An 18,438-nucleotide genomic window follows, 5' to 3' on the forward strand; every position below is an offset into this window, starting at 1 on the left:
AAGTATGCGCCCCACCGAGCTTGGTATGGTAACAGGGCCTGATCACTAAAGGGTTATTTTCATAGTTCAACTGAGCTTTCTGTCGTTCACTTTTATCAAGCTCTTATACCTGCTTGCTTTGTCCTCTGTGAGGGATTAGTATATTTTGCTTAGCTTTAGAGCACAGAATTTACTACAGCCCTTCTGGGTAATGTTATACTAGCTGTAAGAGAGGATTTGGTAGCAGGAGGGATGGGGTAAGGGAAAACTAATTAGGGATGGTGAGAAATCAAAGTAATTCATGTAATTGTAGTCACCAGATAGCTGCAATTTAGGGTGAGATTCTAGCTAGTGGTCTGTTTTGGAAGTCTAATAGGGAAGCTCTTGGTTTCATAAATTAAACCCTTGTTTGTATGACTTCCTACCACTAAGAGCTTATGATTGGAAGCAGGATACAGCCCTGGGCAGAAGCCACTGTGACACCAGGACTGTCATCTGGAGTTCAGAGCTGGGTCCTGGTACTAATAGATAATCCTTATCCCAGCCAATGTAAATGAACCAACCTGGCAAATGTCAGGTATCTGCTAGGCCCGTGAGAGCACTGGAGAGGGAAAGAAGGGGCAGCATGAAAGCAGAGCCAGAGTTGGGTTGACACTGGTGTGGGCCAGGTATGGCCAAAAGAGGTTGCTTTCAGAAGAGGGAAGGCTTTGCTAGAAATATAGAATGGCATTTAGGTTGTGGGAGCTTTTAGTTCAGGCACCCAGAGGAACTTCCTTAGGTAATTCCTCACAGTGGGCTGCCTAGTGACTTCATTGTCAACTAGCCTGTATTGGAGGAGGAGTTAGATTGGGGAAGGGCTTCTTCCCATTCCAATCTCGCTCCTATGATTCCCCAACAGGCCTGAGCACTTCACAGTGGTCAATGATGATTGGTAAAAGGTCTGATTGCACTGAATGTCACAGTCCCTTCCTTGCCCTCAACTCCCAGCAGCCCATTTTTCCCCCCAGCACATTAAGTCATGTGTATGGGATGGTGGAGCAGCTGACAATCAGGGATTTTGTCAGTGTGTGTTTTGGATAGTGAAATATTCACAGCTGACTAGTATCCAACAAAACACATTTCTCAGGAGCTTGATGAGTGGCAGGCAGGGTGTGACAGTGCATGATCTCAAGTTTTCAATCTGAGACCTCAGGAAAAGAAAATTTATTTTGAAAAAGGAAATATCAAGTTCCCTGTCATGAAGATTTTCAGCAGTGGGATATGAGGGAAAGTGGGAAACCAAATCATCAAAGTGCTGCTCAATTCCAAGTCAATTAATGGAGATGCCAGTAGCAGTAGCTCTCTGCCCACACTTTGCTGGGCTTGAAGCAAATCACAAATGACATACTTCAACCAGAAAAATTTCTGTATTCACTGTCGTATTAAGAGAGTGAATTATAGTGATGCCTATTATTCCCTCTGCCCCTTTTGGGGTGGGATGCTTTGTTGCCTGGATTGCGTTCTTATCCTGAACCATGTGTGCCATCTTTTGAGCTTATATTTCTCTGTTTATGCCAGTCTCACATTTCCCAAAGGAACTTTTTTGCAGATGAACAAAAGTAGGTTTCAAAAAAGTTAAGAAAGCTTGGCAGAGATCATACTGGTGATAAGGCTAGATTTGTTTTGTTTCAGAAGAAATTACATAGAAATCTGCCAGGCTTGGTAGTGCATGCCTATAATCCTAGCAGCTCAGGAGAATGAGGCAGGAGGATCGCGAGTTCAAGACCAACCTCAGCAACCTAGGGAGGCCCTAAGCAACTTAGTGAGACCCTGTCTCTAAATAAAATACCAAAAAGGACTGGGGATATGGCTCAGTGATTGAGTGCCTCAAAGTTCAATCCTTAGTGTCTTGTGCCCACTCAAAAAAAAATAATAATAATAACTACTAAATAGAATCCCCATTGTAACATTAATGCACATCTAGGAATAGGACCAGTGTCTGCTTAGAGTAGGACTTATCAGGAAAGCTTTCTTAGCCAAGTGCAGTAATGCAGACCTATAATCCAAGCTGCTGAGGAGGCTGAGGCAGAATGATCACAAGTTCAAGGCCAGCCTTGGTGACATAGTGAGACCCTGTCTCAAAATAAAATTTGGCTGAGGGTTTGGTGGTAGAGTCATAGCCCAGTTGTAGAACACTTGGCTAGCATGCATGGGGTCCTGGATTCAAGCCTTACTACCAAAAAATAATAATAAAAAGAAAGCTTTATTTATTATGAGAGGCAGTATACTACACATTATTCAGATACATAGTGTTTAGCATTAGTAAATTAGTAATAGGAGTAGATGTGATATCTGGCCCAAAAGAACCATTTGGTTCTAGGCTTGCTTTTAAGCTAGTAGGGTTTATACAATTCAAAGTGCCATTATTCTTAGAAGAAATAAGATTAATGCAAAGACCAACTTAAGGCAAATTATCTACTAATTTTGCTTTTTAAGGTTGTAGTGCAACTAAATAAATGAAGCTGTAACTCTTAAGAATAAAATGCTACTAGAACCTTAGAAGACCTTGGGCCAACAGTCCACTTTAGATTATAGTTGGCTCCCCGTCTGTTTAAGGATGTGTTTTGCCTCGAGTTAGGTGTTGAGTGTGTATGTGTGTTTTGGATTCGGGAATAATACTGATGGAACTTGAAATATGGTGTTGTAGGATGCACATGATGGAGAAGTTAATGCTGTACAATTCAGTCCAGGTTCCCGGTTACTGGCCACAGGAGGCATGGACCGCAGGGTTAAGTTATGGGAAGCATTTGGAGGTAAGAGCTATTGGTGGAATGTGGTTGCCCTTGCTCTCAGGCACTCTGAGTTGTTTATTATCTTAAACCATACAACTTTTTTTAATGTAAGAATCATCTGACCAAAGCATTTTTACCATTTCAATTTCTCTTTATATCTGAATGCATGTTTGTTCTTATTTCTCAAGCAATGACTAGAAAATACTGTTATTATGAATGTTTATCTCATACAGTAATCAGAACATCAGAACAAAATAGTACCAGTTTTAGAAGGAAAATAAATCTTTATAATTAAACTGTACATCAAGCTGTGGTTTATACATTTGTTTTCTCCTCCTCCTCCTCCTCTTCCTCTTTCTCCTTCTCTTTTCTCCCCGCCCCCAATCATAATGCCAATGACCATGACCTAGATAAAAAGAAGCCATATCTAAGCTTGAGTAAAGGAAAAAGAGGATTATTACCTGGAAAAGACGTGTTGAGCCAAGTGGTATTCATGAAAACATCTTTTAGAATTCTGAAGGTGGATGTAGTCCAGTTTTGACATTTTTGAGATTCAGTTTCATGTACATATATTGTCACTGAACTAAATGTAAGTAATAAGATTTTTATTGGAACTGGAACCACTTTGTCAGGTTTCTATAGTTGTAGCACATACATTTTCACTGTCCCCAATAAATAGCTCCGAAGTGCCTTTGTCTGTATTAATTCCTGTGATCTTTAACAATAGCCTCATGTGGTTAGAAAGGTAGTTCTTACCCTTTTTTGACAGATGAAGACAGTAAAACTCAAGAGATGCAACATAATTTGTGTATTTGATATACACAGTTAGCAAATTACATGGCAAGTGAGTAGTGGAGCCAGAACTAATCAGAATCATATAACTTGAAATCACTTCTCCCCAGCCTCCCCACCCACTCCCCAACTGGAGATCGAAGCCAGGGGTGTTTTACTGCTGGCTTACATACCCAACACTTTTTGAAGCAGGGTCTCACCAAGTTGCTAAAGCTGGCCTCAAACTTAACACTAGTCTTTTCTGTGCTCTAGAGGATTACCACTTTTGATGTTTGTTTAAATAGATTTTAGTTTAAATAGATTTATTTAAATAGTTTAGTTAAAATAGATTTATTGGTGAGCACTGTACCTGTCTCGCCTTTGATTTGCCAGAAAGTGACTCAGTTTAAAAAACAAAAACAAAACAAAAAACCTTGGCTGTGACAGCCTGTTGAAGCCCATGGAAATTTTTGTTTTGCCCAGAATCACCCTGGTAGAGTGGATGCTAATGGCCAAAATTGTTATAAATAATAATGAAGCCCTATTAAGAAAATAAATATTAGGGGATTTGATTTATAAAATTTTAAGCAGAGCTGGGGGTGTGGCTCAGTGGTAGAGTCTCGCCCATGGCCCGCACAGGTGGTGGAAATGGGGTTCCCCTCCATGAAATGAGCTGGATGAGAAATAAAGCTAGAACAACAAAGAAACCCATCTTCGGAGCTACTATGAGGGATCTTCTTGGCAGAGCAGAGATAAAGGTCATATGCATTGGGCGGGCGATGTGTTGTCCTGGGAGAGCCACAGATAGTTTGCAGTGCTAAACCTAAATTTCCTGGCTTCCATACTGAGAGAAGATCCTCATGTAATTCATGGAGGGCTTCCTGCAGTAGAGCATTTGCCTAGTGTGCATCAAGTCCAGGTTTGATCCCCAGCACCACAAAAATAAAGTTGAACAACTAGTCTATTTTGATTATGCTTTTGCAGTTAATTAAGAGTAGTACGAGACATTTTGTTTCACTGCCCAGTCAGTAAAAAACACCTCTGAGAAGTTTAGAGGGGTGCGGGCAGGGCTGCAGGAAAAGTGCCATCAGCCCTGTTGGGTAAGGCAGGAATCATTGGCTCTTGGTTGGCTTGCCAGTATCCCAGTATATGCAAAGCAACTTTAAGGACAAATCCCTAAAGCTCCAAACTGAGCCTTTTTGGCTTTCTACCAAAATTTGAAAAATTTCTTTTCAGACCTTAATGAAAATTATCACACCATAGATTCAGAATTTTGGTGATCAGAATTTCTACAAAATTAGTTGGCATGAGTACTGATCAAACCCAAAGATTAATGTATGTGAATTATAAAATTTTACTGAGAAGTAATGGACCTAGGGGCTGGGGATGTGGCTCAAGCGGTAGCGCGCTCCCCTGGCATGGGTGCGGCCCGGGTTCGATCCTCAGCACCACATACAGACAAAGATGTTGTGTCTGCCGAAAACTAAAATGTAAATAAAATATTTTTAAAAAAGAAGTAATGGACCTATATAAATTCTGTCTTTAATTTAATTTGACATTTTATAAAATACAGTTCTTTGTAAAGGGGATTAATAATTCAAAATGTCTTAGAATATTTAATAATATGCTAGAATCTGCACCCATTTAAATGTTCATTGTTGTTGGGGACTAACGATATATTTTGTCTCTTACATTCTATTTGTCCTGTTGTTTTATTCTGTAAGGGTGCAGGAAAGTTTCTATTTGACAATGTAAATTGACTATCATTGTGCCCCATCAAACTCATTATCAACTTCCTGTCTTTTCTAAATCTTATCTTTTTATACAGACAAATGTGAGTTCAAGGGCTCCCTGTCTGGTAGTAATGCTGGAATTACAAGCATTGAATTTGATAGTGCTGTAAGTATCTAGTTTCTGTGATTTTGGAGATTTCTGAAAAGTTAGACATCTAATTATTAAGAAGTAACTTGTTTCTATCAACTCTGATATTATAATTCTGTTACTTAGTACCTCCTGCCTTTGGTACTGGGGATTGAGTCTGGAGTGCTGCTCCACCAAGTTACATATCCCCAGCCACTTTTTCATTTTTTGTTTTGAGACAGCGTCTTACTAAGATGCCCAAGCTGGTCTTGAACTTAGGGATACAGGCGTGTGCCATTGTACTTAGCCTACTCAGTATTTTTAATTCTATTTTATTGTTATATTTTGTGTGTTTAGATCCTGTGCTATAGGGGCACCATATGGTCCTACCCTTCAGTAAATTGCCATTTAAATGAGAGTGGTTTAAAAGCATTAAACTGCAAGTCATTGTACTAAAGTAATGTGTAAAATAGGAATGAACTGCTCACTCATCAGCATTTCAGAGTGGGGATTAGGAAACAAAATAAGCCAACTGGGCACAACTCCAGGTAATCAAAGGTTAGATGCAAAAAGCCCAGTGCTGAAATTGCAGGGAGAGGAAGCAAAGAGAAGATTAGAGGTAGGACTAGTGTGCAGTAGCCAGGTGAGGTGACAGTGTCTGCTCAAGAGTCCTTCTATCTCTGTCATCTCGGGTGTCCTTTTCATATCTCTTCTTGGGTAAGGGTCCTCTGGGACCTGGAATGTCTTGTGCAAAAACTCATTCTGGAGAGAGAGAGAGAGAGAAAGATGTCTACATCTGCTGCTTTTATCAAGCTAAGAACTCACTCCCAGGGGATGAGCACTGGTGGTTAGTTGTCTTTGTGCCCCTAACACAAACTGTTAGCTTCTTAACCCAGTAAGTCCCTAGTTATTATGAATATGTCAAGAGAATTGACATGGATGCATTTTTAGGTGAGCTCATATATATTATTATACTAATGTATATTAGTGGACATTGTCATTATACTATTATTCCTCTTATGTAATTGTATTATCCCATTATGTAAGTTTTTATAGGTGCTTCACATCTTGGACAGTGGGACAAAAATGGGTTAATAACCACTCCTTGAGTTAATTGGGTAATGATAAGGAAGTTTGACTGGAAAGTTAGATGTAGGTCAGAGTATATCTTGACTTAGTGAAACCATGTGGAGGGTTTTGCACATGTTTGGCAAATGCTCTACCACTGAGATCTATCCCCAGCCTTGAGAGGTTTTCAGAAACAGATATAGCATTAAATTCTTCAATAATTGACATTGAAGACTGAATTGGGAGGGGCAGATCTGCAGTGGCCAGCATCCAGTGCTTCTGCAGACTTGATTCAGGTTGGGGCTGAGGTGCAGGCAAGAGAGGAAAGGGTCTAGCTGGATGCATGGAAAGTAGGTGGTCTTGGAGGATGGGTAGTTGGGAGTTGAGCCCAGGGAAGAGTAGGTGCTTCTGGGCTTTCTGCTTGGATTGTATGTAGAGAATTTGTATTTGCTGCGTAGGGTAGGTGATGAGGGGAAAGGTGAGCGGGGGAGACTGAGTTCCATTGAGCTTTAGAAATCTCAACATTCCAGTGAAATTGAGTGATTTCAGGAGGAAAGCTTAACTTGAAGGGGATCTGTAGGTTGATAACACACTGGTGGTGATGGTGTTCAGATCTGGTGTGTAGTTTTAGGCATCTAACCCTTCTTGGACTTGATTATTAGGAAACTTGTTTCTTGTGAACTGAATTCCTCTACTTTAGCTAAAAGTTGTTTTTTCTTTCATTTATTCCTCTAGGGGGCTTACCTCTTAGCAGCTTCAAATGATTTTGCAAGCCGAATCTGGACTGTGGATGATTATCGATTACGGGTAAGGCTGGGTTAAGACAAGTATAATGTACAAGCCATGTGGTTGTCAAGGCACACAGTACAGGAAAATGGCAAATGAATAACTAGGGGACTTATGTGTGCTTCCCTGAAAATCATACTTGATTGACACTTTTCTCCTTGGGAAAATTTGTTTCTACTTACTCCCATATTTTTTCTAAGATTCAATTTCAGCATGTTTGCAATAGACCCTCCCATGTCCATGGAAGACTTGGGGATACTCCTCCTGTCCATAAGGACTAGGTACTTTTTATATAGATATCAATTTTAGCTTAGCTTTACAGATTTTAGCATCAGCATGTGAATTGTGATTCACCTCATAGAGTAAGCTGGAAAGTAGAAAAAGTACAAATGGGTATACTTATGATAGGTGTGAATGACTCCTGATGCTGGAAAATAGGAAACAGGTGTAGAAGTAGGCTCAGATGTTGAGGCAGTTTGCATTTGAGCCTAACTTTGCATCCAAGGCAAAGATCTGAACTTGATGGTTATAAGTTTGACACAGCTATTTTTGTGTCAACTACATAAAAAATGGCACAGTGTTAAAAGGGAACTTCTTGAATCCACTGGGAGGTGGGGAGCTCTATTAGAATGGTCTATTAGGTAGATTCCTGGTGTTCTGATTGGAGGGTGCCTGGATGAAGCTAGGTGAATCTTTAGAAACAGAGTTAACACTTTAGGCTTTCTGTCTTCCTTAGAGCTGTGTGGAAGGTGAGCAGTATTAGGTGTAGCTAGTATCTGAAAAGTTGAAATTCTTGATTGTCACTTGACAAAAGATTCTCAGAAATGCAGAGCAGAGCAGGCTGGGGTTGTGGCTCAGTGGTAGAGCACTTGCCTAGCACGTGTGAGGCACTGGGTTCAATTCTCAGCACTGCATATAAATATAAATAAAAGTCCATTGACAACTAAGAAAATATTTTTTAAGAAAAGAAATGCAGAGCAGAGCCCTAAAGGTGATAAAAGATGAATACGTTGTGTTCTTGTTCTGGATGGAGGTAGAGGAGGAATTTTAGTCTTAAATAACCTACAAAGGGGAAGGGGTCTAAAGTCATGCAGTTAGTAAATAATAAGGTTAGCATTTTAATTGAGGTCTGTGCTCTTTCCTACATTCAGCTGGTCTATATTATTCAACACTGAGAATAGAGCAAGGCCGACTAATCATTGAAGAGGTACCAATAACCTTCCTTGATCTTAGGCCCTGGAAGAGGAGGGAACCTTTTGAGAGTAAACCATTTGTGCAGGATGGTATTTTTCATTCCTAAGAGAAGTTGCATACAGATGGCCTTCAAGCTTTGGCCCTGAAATATCAATTGAGGCCTAGGAAGGTAGACCTAAAAGACAAAGGCCAGAGTATTGGGCGACTTTGTCCAAGTGAGCAAGGTGGAAAGATGGACCCACTTCTCCTTGGAGAGAGTGCCCACAGGATGCTGGTGGGCAACCCCTACCTTCACAGGCTGCTGTTGATGGTGCCGTGTCAGAACTGTTCCCTCCTTTCAAGACCAGTTGATGCTGAGGGCCTTGACCTGTTTTCAATGGAGTCCCATCCCTAAGTAAGCATTTGAAGATCTGGAGGCCTTTTACAGTGGATTCTCTACCCAGAGAATACTCATGAAACTCTCAATGGGTTCAGGAAACAAAATAGGGTCCCTGTTTTCTAAAGTTACATGGGACTTGGTGGTGTAGGACTTCAATCCATCAACTTAGTGAGACCCTGTCTCAAAATTCAAAGTGCTTGGGCTGTGGCTTAGTGGAAAAGCACCCCTGTGTTCAATCCCTAGTACCAAAAAAATTTAAAAGTTACTGCACAACTACCTGGATGTTTATTTGTCTTGAGGAACTAACTGAATTGAATACCCAGCTGCTCACTTCTGTAACCAATGTGGAAAAGTGCCCGTTGTAAGGATCGGCTCCTAGGTAAGATGTAGTTTTTACTTCAGAAACCTCAGCCAGTTTGTGCTGAGCAGAGTCCTTTTTGTGCTGGAGTTTTTTTTATCTTACCAGAAGTTTACAGATATTATCAACTAGTTTGAAGAAAAATACAGTAGAATATAGAGAATAGAAGGTGCTGACAAGAGGTAGTGCATACTCATAGGTATTTTTCAATATTTATTCTTCCCATCCCCATTTTAAAAGTTGAAACCCTTAGCTTGGTGTGGCTGTGTCACTGAGACCTGGCAGTAGGAATTGTCAGTGCATTGATGAGCTGGATGGGTGGGGTGGACTGCTCCTTCCTTTGTCCTTTCATTTCTGCTTGCGGGATGTGGGTGTAATGGCTTGAGTTCCTGGACTTTTTTTTACTTTGAAAGAAAGCATCAGTGATCAGTGAATACCTTTTGAGTTTTTGTTACTTGCTGCCATTTTGGGGTTTGTTTTCCCCTTGGCAGTTCTGGGGATCAAACCCAGGGCCTTACACATGCCAGGCAAACCCTTTACCACTGAGGCATGTCCCTGGCTGGTTGAATACTTTTTGAACCTTTGGAAATTTTTATGTATAAAAATGCCAGTCCCATTGTGAAAAGAGGTCGATGATGAGTAGTAAAAGGTCTGACTGCCCAGGTCCCCTCCCAGCATCCTGAATGTCCCCAGCCGCCTCAATCCCATCAGGCTCCAGTGGTGCCACGATGGGCCAGAGAGCAGCTGACAGGCAGGGATGGCTTGAGTCTGTGTTCCCTGGTGAGCCAAGGGAAGACACGGTGGTTGCATCCAACAGCTTAGCCACGAAGGGCAAGGGACTTTTGGTTGGGAGAGCTGGTATCTGTGGCTGTGATCTGACGTTTTCAAGCTGAGACCTCTGACGGAAAACGCCCCAGAGCTTTTATGTATGTAAAGTTCTGATGCTTCCTTTAATAAATAATGTCTGCAGATAACCTGTCTAACCTCACTGCAGTGGTACTGGACAAAATCCAGGCTTTAAAATCTTTTATTTTGATATAATGGAGATTGATTTTTTAAAAAAAAATCAAGAACAGAATAAGCAGGTGTCTGTAGTAGAGCTGGGGGTGTGGCTCAGTGGGAGAGCACTTACCTAGCAAGGGCAGGCCCCAGATATGGTCCCCCATGCCCACTCACCTGCCCCTTTCTTTTCTCACCACCCCCACCCCTTCCAAGGACAGGGAAGGACAGGGAAGTTTGGTGCTGGTGATGCTAGGGTTTTATTTAATGCTATTAGGAGATTTATCCTCTTGGTCTTGAAACCTACGTTAGCTTTCTATTGCTGCAGGAAAATACCTTGAAGTAAGCAGCTTAAAAGGAGGAAAGATTTACTTTGGCTTGTGGTTTCAGAGGTTTCAATCTCTGGTTGCTTGGCCCTGTCACCTTTGGCCTGTGGTGGCACAGCACATAATGACAAGAGTGCATGGTAGAGGGCCCCACCCATTCACCTTTTGGCCAAGAAGCAAAAAGTGAGATGGGAAAAGACCAGGACCCCAGTATCCCCTTCAGGGGAATGACCTCGACTTTCCCCCTCTATGACCACCTCCTGAAGCATCTGCACTTGCAGTGGTGCCATAGGCTGCAGACCAAGCCTTTTAAACATGAGCTTTTGAGAGGCATTCAAGATCCAAGCTGGGGCTGGGGCTCAGTGGTAGAGTTCTTGCCTAGCATGGGCAGGGCCCTGGGTTCCATCCTCAGCACCACATAAAAATAAATTAATTAATTAAAGATATTGTGACCAACTACAACTAAAAAAAAAAAAAAGATTCAAGCCATAGAAAGATCTCGCCTCTTGACAACACCCAAAGACAGAGACTTCCTGGAATTTTCTGTAAGCTACTCAGACCAGAAATGTTGCTGCCTCGCTGAAATTGCTTCATAGGAAATATGTAGCCTCCTTTGTTGAGACTAAGTGAATGAACATGCCTCCTGTCCTATGTTTCTTGCTCTTTACCTTCCCATTGTCTTGGAGTTCCTGGTCGGATCTCAGGGTGTTTTGAGATTGGCTCTGGAGGATTGAGTGCCTCCTGCTCCTCCAGCATGGCCAGCTGGTTGCACCCCAAGGCTCACTGTGGCTATTTTCTTTCCTAGCACACACTCACAGGACATAGTGGGAAAGTGCTCTCTGCTAAGTTCCTGCTGGACAATGCACGGATCGTCTCAGGAAGTCATGACCGGACGCTCAAACTCTGGGACCTTCGCAGCAAAGTCTGTGAGGAAATTCAGTCTCTTTGTGTATTCATGTAGACAGTAGTCTTGGAGGTGGTGTTTCTGAGCTTGCATTTCATGTGGTACACTGTGAACTTCGGGTTTGGTTTCATATTAAGAGGGGCACTGAGATAGTGGCAGTTGCTATTTGAGGTTTCATTTAAATTGGTAATTGTGATAGTTGAGTGGGTAGAGTGTAGCAGTGTTGTATACATAACCTTTTGGTGGCTGTGCTTGATGAATGGTGTTTGATTTTCTTTCAGGCATAAAGACAGTGTTTGCAGGATCCAGTTGCAATGATATTGTTTGCACAGAACAGTGCGTAATGAGTGGACATTTTGACAAGAAAATTCGTTTCTGGGATATCCGGTATGTCACCCAAAAACTTGGTAGGGGAGCAGACAAAAGTCTGTATGCGGTAGAGTTGTGGGAATGTGTCGTAGGTGGGTTATATTTTTTAAATCTCAGGAAATGGCAGAAATGAGCTCTAGGACACCAATATCTTAACAGTATGCTCTCTCTCCCTCACCGCAGTGTCAGCTGCTGGGGTTAGCCTTCAGTCGTTGCACATACACCATGGGCAGGCCCCTTGTTGCAGAGATGACAAGATACCAGCCTGTCTTGGGCCAATTGAAATAAAATCCAAGGGACAGGTACACAAGTCAGTGAGCAGTGTACCAAAGTAGACATGGCTGCCTCTGTCCAAGGATTATCATTATGATTAGTCTGGAGAATTGAGAGAATAGCTGAGGCAGGAGGATCACGAGTTCAAAGCCGGCCTCAACAACTTAGTGAGACCCTGTCTCTAAATAAAATGTAAAAAGTGGGTGGGGTAGGGATGTGGCTCAGTGGTAGAGTGCCCTGGTTTCAATCCCCTATACCAAAAAAAAAAAGTAGGCAGGAAGTAGAGGGCGTGGGCCACTGGGATTGATAGGGTAATACAAGTTGGGATAAATTTCATAGGCTGTATGAGTTGTTTCCAGACCTCTCAATCCTTTTTTTCTCCCCCTATCCTTTTTCATTTTATTTTGAGACAGGGTCTCTCTTTGTTGCCCAGGCTGGCATCTAACTTGCAATCCTCCTGCTTCAGCCTCCCCAGTAGTTAGGATTGTGGGTATGAGACACCACACATGGCTGTGTCTTTGTCCTGGAACCATTAAGTGTTAAGAAAGGACATGATTACTTCACAAGACTTTAGTAGATTACTTTGGTGTCATTTGTAGAGGTCATGTTGGAATGCAGGGATATCAGAGTTTGAGGACCTGAATCCAAGGCAGTAGAGGGCAAGATATAAAAGGGCATCTGAAGAGAAATTTGACATTGAAACATGGAATTTTTAGAGTTAAATTGGATAGATGTTGCAAGTCTCCTAGTTCACTCCCTAATTCAACTGTTAAAGATTCCAAAGCAGTAGTGCGGTATGCCTCAAGTTACAGATTTAGCAACAATAAGAAAAACTTCCTAGTTACAGTAGAAAATAATTCATTAGAAGCTTACAAAAATATCACTGTGGAGCTGGGCTTTGTGTGGCACTTGCCTGTAATCCCAGTGACTTGGGAGGCTAAGGTAGAATTGCAAGTTCAAGGCCAGCCTCTTAGACCCTGTCTCAAAAAGTACTGGGATGTGGCTCAGTGGTAAAGCACCCCTGGGTTCAGTCCCCACTACAAACAAATCAATCACTATGGAGGGGTCAGGACTTCCCTTGGCTGTGGCCCTGTCTACCCAGGGGGCTGTTCACTGACCTGTGTAGACTAGGGCACAAAGGACAGGGGAAACAGCAACAGAGTGCCTAGGGCAGCTGCCCTGGAGTTGAAGGCCAAGCCAAACTGAATATGGTAAGATGCCAGTAGGAGACTTCCCAGCCCACTAAAGCAAGGTCTGTTCCACACTTATCTAAAAGCAGAAGTTGTCATTAAAATGGTACTGATTGGAGCCTGAGGTGCGCTTACTGGTAGAGCATGGATTCAGCATGCACGTGAGGCCTTAGGTTTGATCCCAAACACCAAAAAGAAAAGAAAAAGTAATACAAATTGGATACTGGCTGATCAGAAATTCTGATTGCCATGAAAATTCTTCCCAGATTCAGAGTTTTAATACTCAAAACTACTAGATAAAATCAACAGAGGAGGCCCAATTGATGGGAAAATAACAAAGTCGTCACTCTGAGCCTGAGAACATGTTGATTGCTGTTGGAGACTGTTGACTTGCAGCACCTCTTCTGTGTGACACAGCATCCTAGTTAAAGTGGAGACATTCTGACCTTTCTATGTTAGGTTTCTCAGATTTTTCATCTCCCTTAGGTCAGAGAGTGTGGTTCGAGAAATGGAGCTGTTGGGGAAGATCACTGCCTTGGATCTAAACCCAGAAAGGACTGAACTTCTGAGCTGTTCCCGTGATGACCTGCTGAAAGTCATTGATCTGCGGACAAATGCCATCAAGCAGACGTTCAGGTAACAGAGTTGAGGGGTGTCTCAGGACCCTGGCCCTGTCTGCTTCTGTCCCACTAGCTGAGCTTTTGGGGTGACAGTGCCTATTGTTTGTTTCAGTGCACCTGGATTCAAGTGCGGCTCTGACTGGACTAGAGTTGTCTTCAGGTTAGTAGCACTGTCCCAACCCAGCTTGGTTAATCTCAGGTTAGCACATGGGGTTTTCCTGCTGGGGAAGTAAATAGAGCTGGATTTGTCTAGTGTGTGAACTAGAGCATGCAGGAGTGAGCCTGAAGATCATTATGGGGTCACCATCAGTGTTTCTTCCCTTCCTAATGTTCCTTTTGCAGTTGCGCAAACTTAAGTGGATTGTGCCCAAAAATAATTGTTGCTTGGTTCTGGGTGGGCCATCAGATTCCCCTTCCATTACCCACCCATTTATTCCAGCCTGTTGGAGAGCTTTGGGGGAATGGCAGGAAAGCCCTGGAAACTTGGTGGAACTGAGCTGGCACTTGAGAGATGGCAACTCAAGGTGGTCTCTAGTTGCCCTTTCCTCCTATCTTCTCCCATATACCATGCTACTCCCAATTGTGTGTCCAGGATCATCACCTGTACTCTGGAGAAGCATCTCTACATTTGATGCTTCCTGTTCCTTTTCTACTCTCAACTGAACCATTCAGCAAGCAAATTGGGAACTGTCAGCTGTTTGGAGGTTGGCTTTTGGCCTCCCTATATGTTTCCTGCGTCTGATAGATGGCTAGGGACTTGAACCCCCAAGAAGTGATGAGGGTGTCCAGAGAAGTAGTTGCATGCTTGCCTCCTGTGAGGAAGCATTACCTCTTGGGAAGAGGGTCATGGGGATGCTGAGTTGGGATGGGGAGCTAATAACTTTTGTTCTCTGTCTCCTCAGCCCTGATGGCAGTTATGTGGCAGCAGGCTCAGCTGAGGGCTCTCTCTATGTCTGGAGTGTGCTTACAGGGAAAGTGGAGAAGGTTCTTTCAAAACAGCACAGGTATGGCAAACCTGGTCAGCACATACACGCACTTTCCCAAGGTTTGAAAGCAGGGTCTGTGACTTCGTTCTAGGGTTCATGTCCTCTTTGAGCTTCAAACTCAGTGGGCCCTCAAAGGCTGTGGTTGTTGGCCATAGCCGTCAGTACAGCAGACAGAGGAAGTTACTCAAGATGCTCCAAGTAGAGCCATTAAATGGTGGCCATTAGGAAAAGTCGGGGAAACACACCTTCCCTGTCCCCTTTCCACTTCTCTCTTCTCCTTACTCTGTTCCTCTCTCTCCCTTTCTTCCTTGAATCGCCCTGTTCCTAAACACTGATTCCCTTCTACCTTATAGGCAGTGCCCAGCTCCCTTTTTTCTTAGCTTTGTCCCATCCACCCAAGCCCACTTGCTAGTTATAACAGAGACCCCCTGCCAGGTATGATGGCCCCTCTTCCTCTTGCTTCTCCTCATTTTTCTATTAAACTTTCACAAACAGGCCTATAATCCCAGCAATTCCAGAGGCTGAGGCAAGAGGTCACAAATTTGAAGCCAGTCAGCTGGCTTAGCTAGACAATGTCTCAAAAAATAAAAAGGCCTGGGGATGTAGCTCAGCAGTGAGGTGTCTGAGTTCATGAGTTCAGTCCCTGATATCAAAAACAAAACAAAACAAAACAAAAAAAACAGCTTTCTCCAGAAAGCCTGTCCTCTGGCTGTCCAGGTCTGCTTGCCCCTCAGAGTCTTACTTTGTCTTCCTGGTTCACTCACAGCTGCTCCCTTAAGCTGAGGCCCAACTGCTAAGGGAGCCAGACTCCGTTTATTCCAGTGCTGCTGTGTACAGTGCAGGGAGACTGTCTCCAGCATTCTTTTGCTGTTAATGAGTCACTGCTTGGGTGGGCACACCTAGACTCTGAATGCACGGGGTCTGGTTTGTGGCTGACCGTGGCCCTAATCCCAGTGCTCTCTGGTCTCTCCATGAAGCTCCTCCATCAACGCGGTGGCATGGTCTCCCTCCGGTGTTCATGTTGTCAGTGTGGACAAAAGCAGTAAAGCTGTGCTGTGGGCACAACCTTGATGGCCTTTAGGAGAGGCGCAGAGACTCGCACAGCCCTGTCCTGTGGGCACAAGTCCTTCCCGAGAAGAGCTCAAGCCATGTGGCACGGTGGCCTTCCTTAGATGGGAATACTGAAAATATTGACTCGGCTCTCTAATGGCCTGGAAGAACCAACACTGAAACAGCCTGACCCTGCAAGTCACCTGGCCGAGGTTTGGGCTCTTGTCCTGTTGGGGTGGGAAACACTACTAGCTCTGATCTTCCATACCTCATTGGGGAGCACAGGGTCCCCACTGGGTCTCCTCACTGGATGACAGTGCCAATGACACCCCACATGTCTGGGTTGGTTCCCAGCTGTGCTTCTCCCATCCTTCCACATCGGTTCTACCTGATGCATACCCCTCGCCTGGAGGTCCTTTGCCCAGTGGACTTGCTCTAAGCATTGGCTTAGAGGAAACCCCAAACACGGGGTCTGGGGTTGTCACGGGGCTCTCGTGATCTCGTCTTATTACTGCTGAAACTTGAGGTCTCTTGACTGGTCTTCAGAACCTTGACTCCCTTCCCCTCAGTTCTTCTACGTATCTACTTTTTGGTCAAGGAATGAATATAAATTTGGTTAAAAATCTTTTTGAGATAGGCAAGGACATGTGCCAACCTTTTCCGGTGAGGCGGGTTTGTGGCAGAGTTGAAGAATGTGCTCCTGTATCACTCTGCAGATGCCCAGAAGGTGGGTGCTTGCCACGTTCACACTGATGACAAAGAATTTAAGACCTCTGATGTATTTGCTCCGAAGCTGGTGGTGGTGACTCCAGCCACTGCCCTCTGCCAGTCCTGCCTGCGCTGACTTCAGAGTTCAGTGCACGAAGCCCAGTCTGGGGAGCATGGCAGTGTCGTGTTCCCTGTTGGGCCATGATGAAGGCTGGGACATTCATCCTTACCATTTTACCTGTGTAAGATTTTAGTTCTGGTCTGGGTGTCCAGAACACCATGTTTTTATCACATTTTAATTTGCACTTTATTTTATTATTATTATTATTATTTCCTTCTACACTTGTTCTCTGTACAGTTAGGGACACGAGCACCAGAGCAGGAGAAAGGAGTGAGGCATCTTTGCTCTGACAGGGACATCGTCTCCATTCTTCGTCCTTTCCCTGCTTGTGTCTTCCTTTTCGGTTTGCCATTCAGAGAACTTGCCTTGAGGGGAGTGGAAATTCACAGCCGGGCACATCCTTTATTTATTTATGTATGTTGCCCAACAGAACTTGATTGTAAATTAAAAAAAAAAACTGTTATCTTTTCAAATTGACTGGTTTTTCTGGTATTTATTCTTTGTAAATAATGGATAGTACTTTGCTGCTGTGTTTTCTTGTTCATCACATCACCTCATCCCACAGATCATCACTCCATATAAAGCATCAATATTCCCGTTTCACATCCTGTGCAAATCTTAACTGACCTGGGTGAGTTTCTTCAGAACTTCATCATTTCTGGTATAGGAGCCGAACACCTGATCCTCCTGCAGGACACCTTTGTCCACAGGATGTGTGACCTGATGCGTCTCCTTTGGGCCTTGAGCTGAAGAGGCATGAATTGGGGCTCTAGAGTGACTTATCTGTGGCACCTCGGATACCTAACATGCAGGAAGAGCCAACATGTGATGTCACCACTCTGGAGGGACACTCAGACAACGTGCATAGGCTTAGCCCCAAAACCTAATCTGGTTCCCACAATCGGGGCTGAATCAGCCAGCCTTGCAAAGTTGAATGAGCCCTTGCATTTATTTTCAGAGAGGAAAATGATTCTGAAAATAGGCCTCTAATAAGCATCGCAGTTTCCTCAGATGACCTTGTTTTTGAGAACTTTGAGGAAAACAGGCAGGGCTGCATTCTGTTTTTCTGTTTGAGCTCCATCCCACTCTGAAAGTTCTTCAGTCCTTTAACTGCCACAGCTGACATAAAAGTGTGGGGTCACACAGCACTGGGGAAAGCAGCTTCTGTTCACCTCGCAGCCTCTGCCTCAGTGCCTGAGGTCTCCTGGTGCCCTCCCACTGCTGCTGCTTCCTCTAGTCCAGGGACCATGCAGAGACATTCCCAGATAATTCCCACGTGCCACCAGCATTCACAGCTGGTTGACTGCTTCCTGGATGTTTGAGCCAGAGTGCCCCTTGTTTGTAAGTGGCTCCTGCTACAAGACTTGTTTTGGTCCAGACATTAACATGTTTTAAAAGCTGAGGATTAAAGTTTTCTATGGCTTTATGTTCCCAGATTTCTCATATATGTTTGTGTGATGCTGGTGATTGAACTTATGGCCTTGCACATACAAGGCTCTGCCACTGAGCTGCATCCCCATTCCCTGACAATCTTAAACACATACTTTGTATGTGATGCTCCTTGTCATGTATGCTGCAAAGCCCCTTTTGCATCTCCCCCATCGGGGCACATGGAATTTTGTATGGACACTGGAATAAATAAATGGTTGGAGACCCATCAGCTGGGAGAGGCAAGGGCAGGTCACCTGGAAACCTCAGATTGCAGTGCACCAGGACATGCAGAACT

At 43.7% G+C, this 18,438-nt stretch overlaps 1 protein-coding gene across 3 annotated transcripts in view; it reads left to right on the top strand.

Moving 5' to 3' along the window:
- Nucleotides 1-18,070, top strand: part of ATG16L1 (autophagy related 16 like 1) — a 36,939-nt gene extending 18,869 nt beyond the window's left edge. Inside the window, exons 11-20 of one of the 3 annotated variants that reach the window (XR_014018095.1) lie at nt 2,666-2,771; nt 5,350-5,420; nt 7,185-7,256; nt 11,297-11,417; nt 11,677-11,782; nt 13,714-13,863; nt 13,960-14,007; nt 14,750-14,851; nt 15,811-16,095; nt 16,600-18,070. Coding sequence is in view for 2 of the 3 variants with exons in the window: in XM_081261877.1 (XP_081118003.1) it covers nt 2,666-2,771; nt 5,350-5,420; nt 7,185-7,256; nt 11,297-11,417; nt 11,677-11,782; nt 13,714-13,863; nt 13,960-14,007; nt 14,750-14,851; nt 15,811-15,904 (870 nt within the window). In the remaining variant the exon portion in view is untranslated. Of the gene's footprint in view, nt 1-2,665; nt 2,772-5,349; nt 5,421-7,184; nt 7,257-11,296; nt 11,418-11,676; nt 11,783-13,713; nt 13,864-13,959; nt 14,008-14,749; nt 14,852-15,810 lie in introns of all 3 variants that reach the window. The other 2 variants (XM_081261877.1, XM_081261876.1) reach the window with 2 other exon arrangements.
- The last annotated feature ends 368 nt before the right edge of the window (nt 18,071-18,438 follow it).

Source organism: Spermophilus citellus (assembly GCF_964194105.1).
Source record: "Spermophilus citellus genome assembly, chromosome: 11".
In the NCBI taxonomy this organism is placed as follows: Eukaryota; Metazoa; Chordata; class Mammalia; order Rodentia; family Sciuridae; genus Spermophilus; species Spermophilus citellus.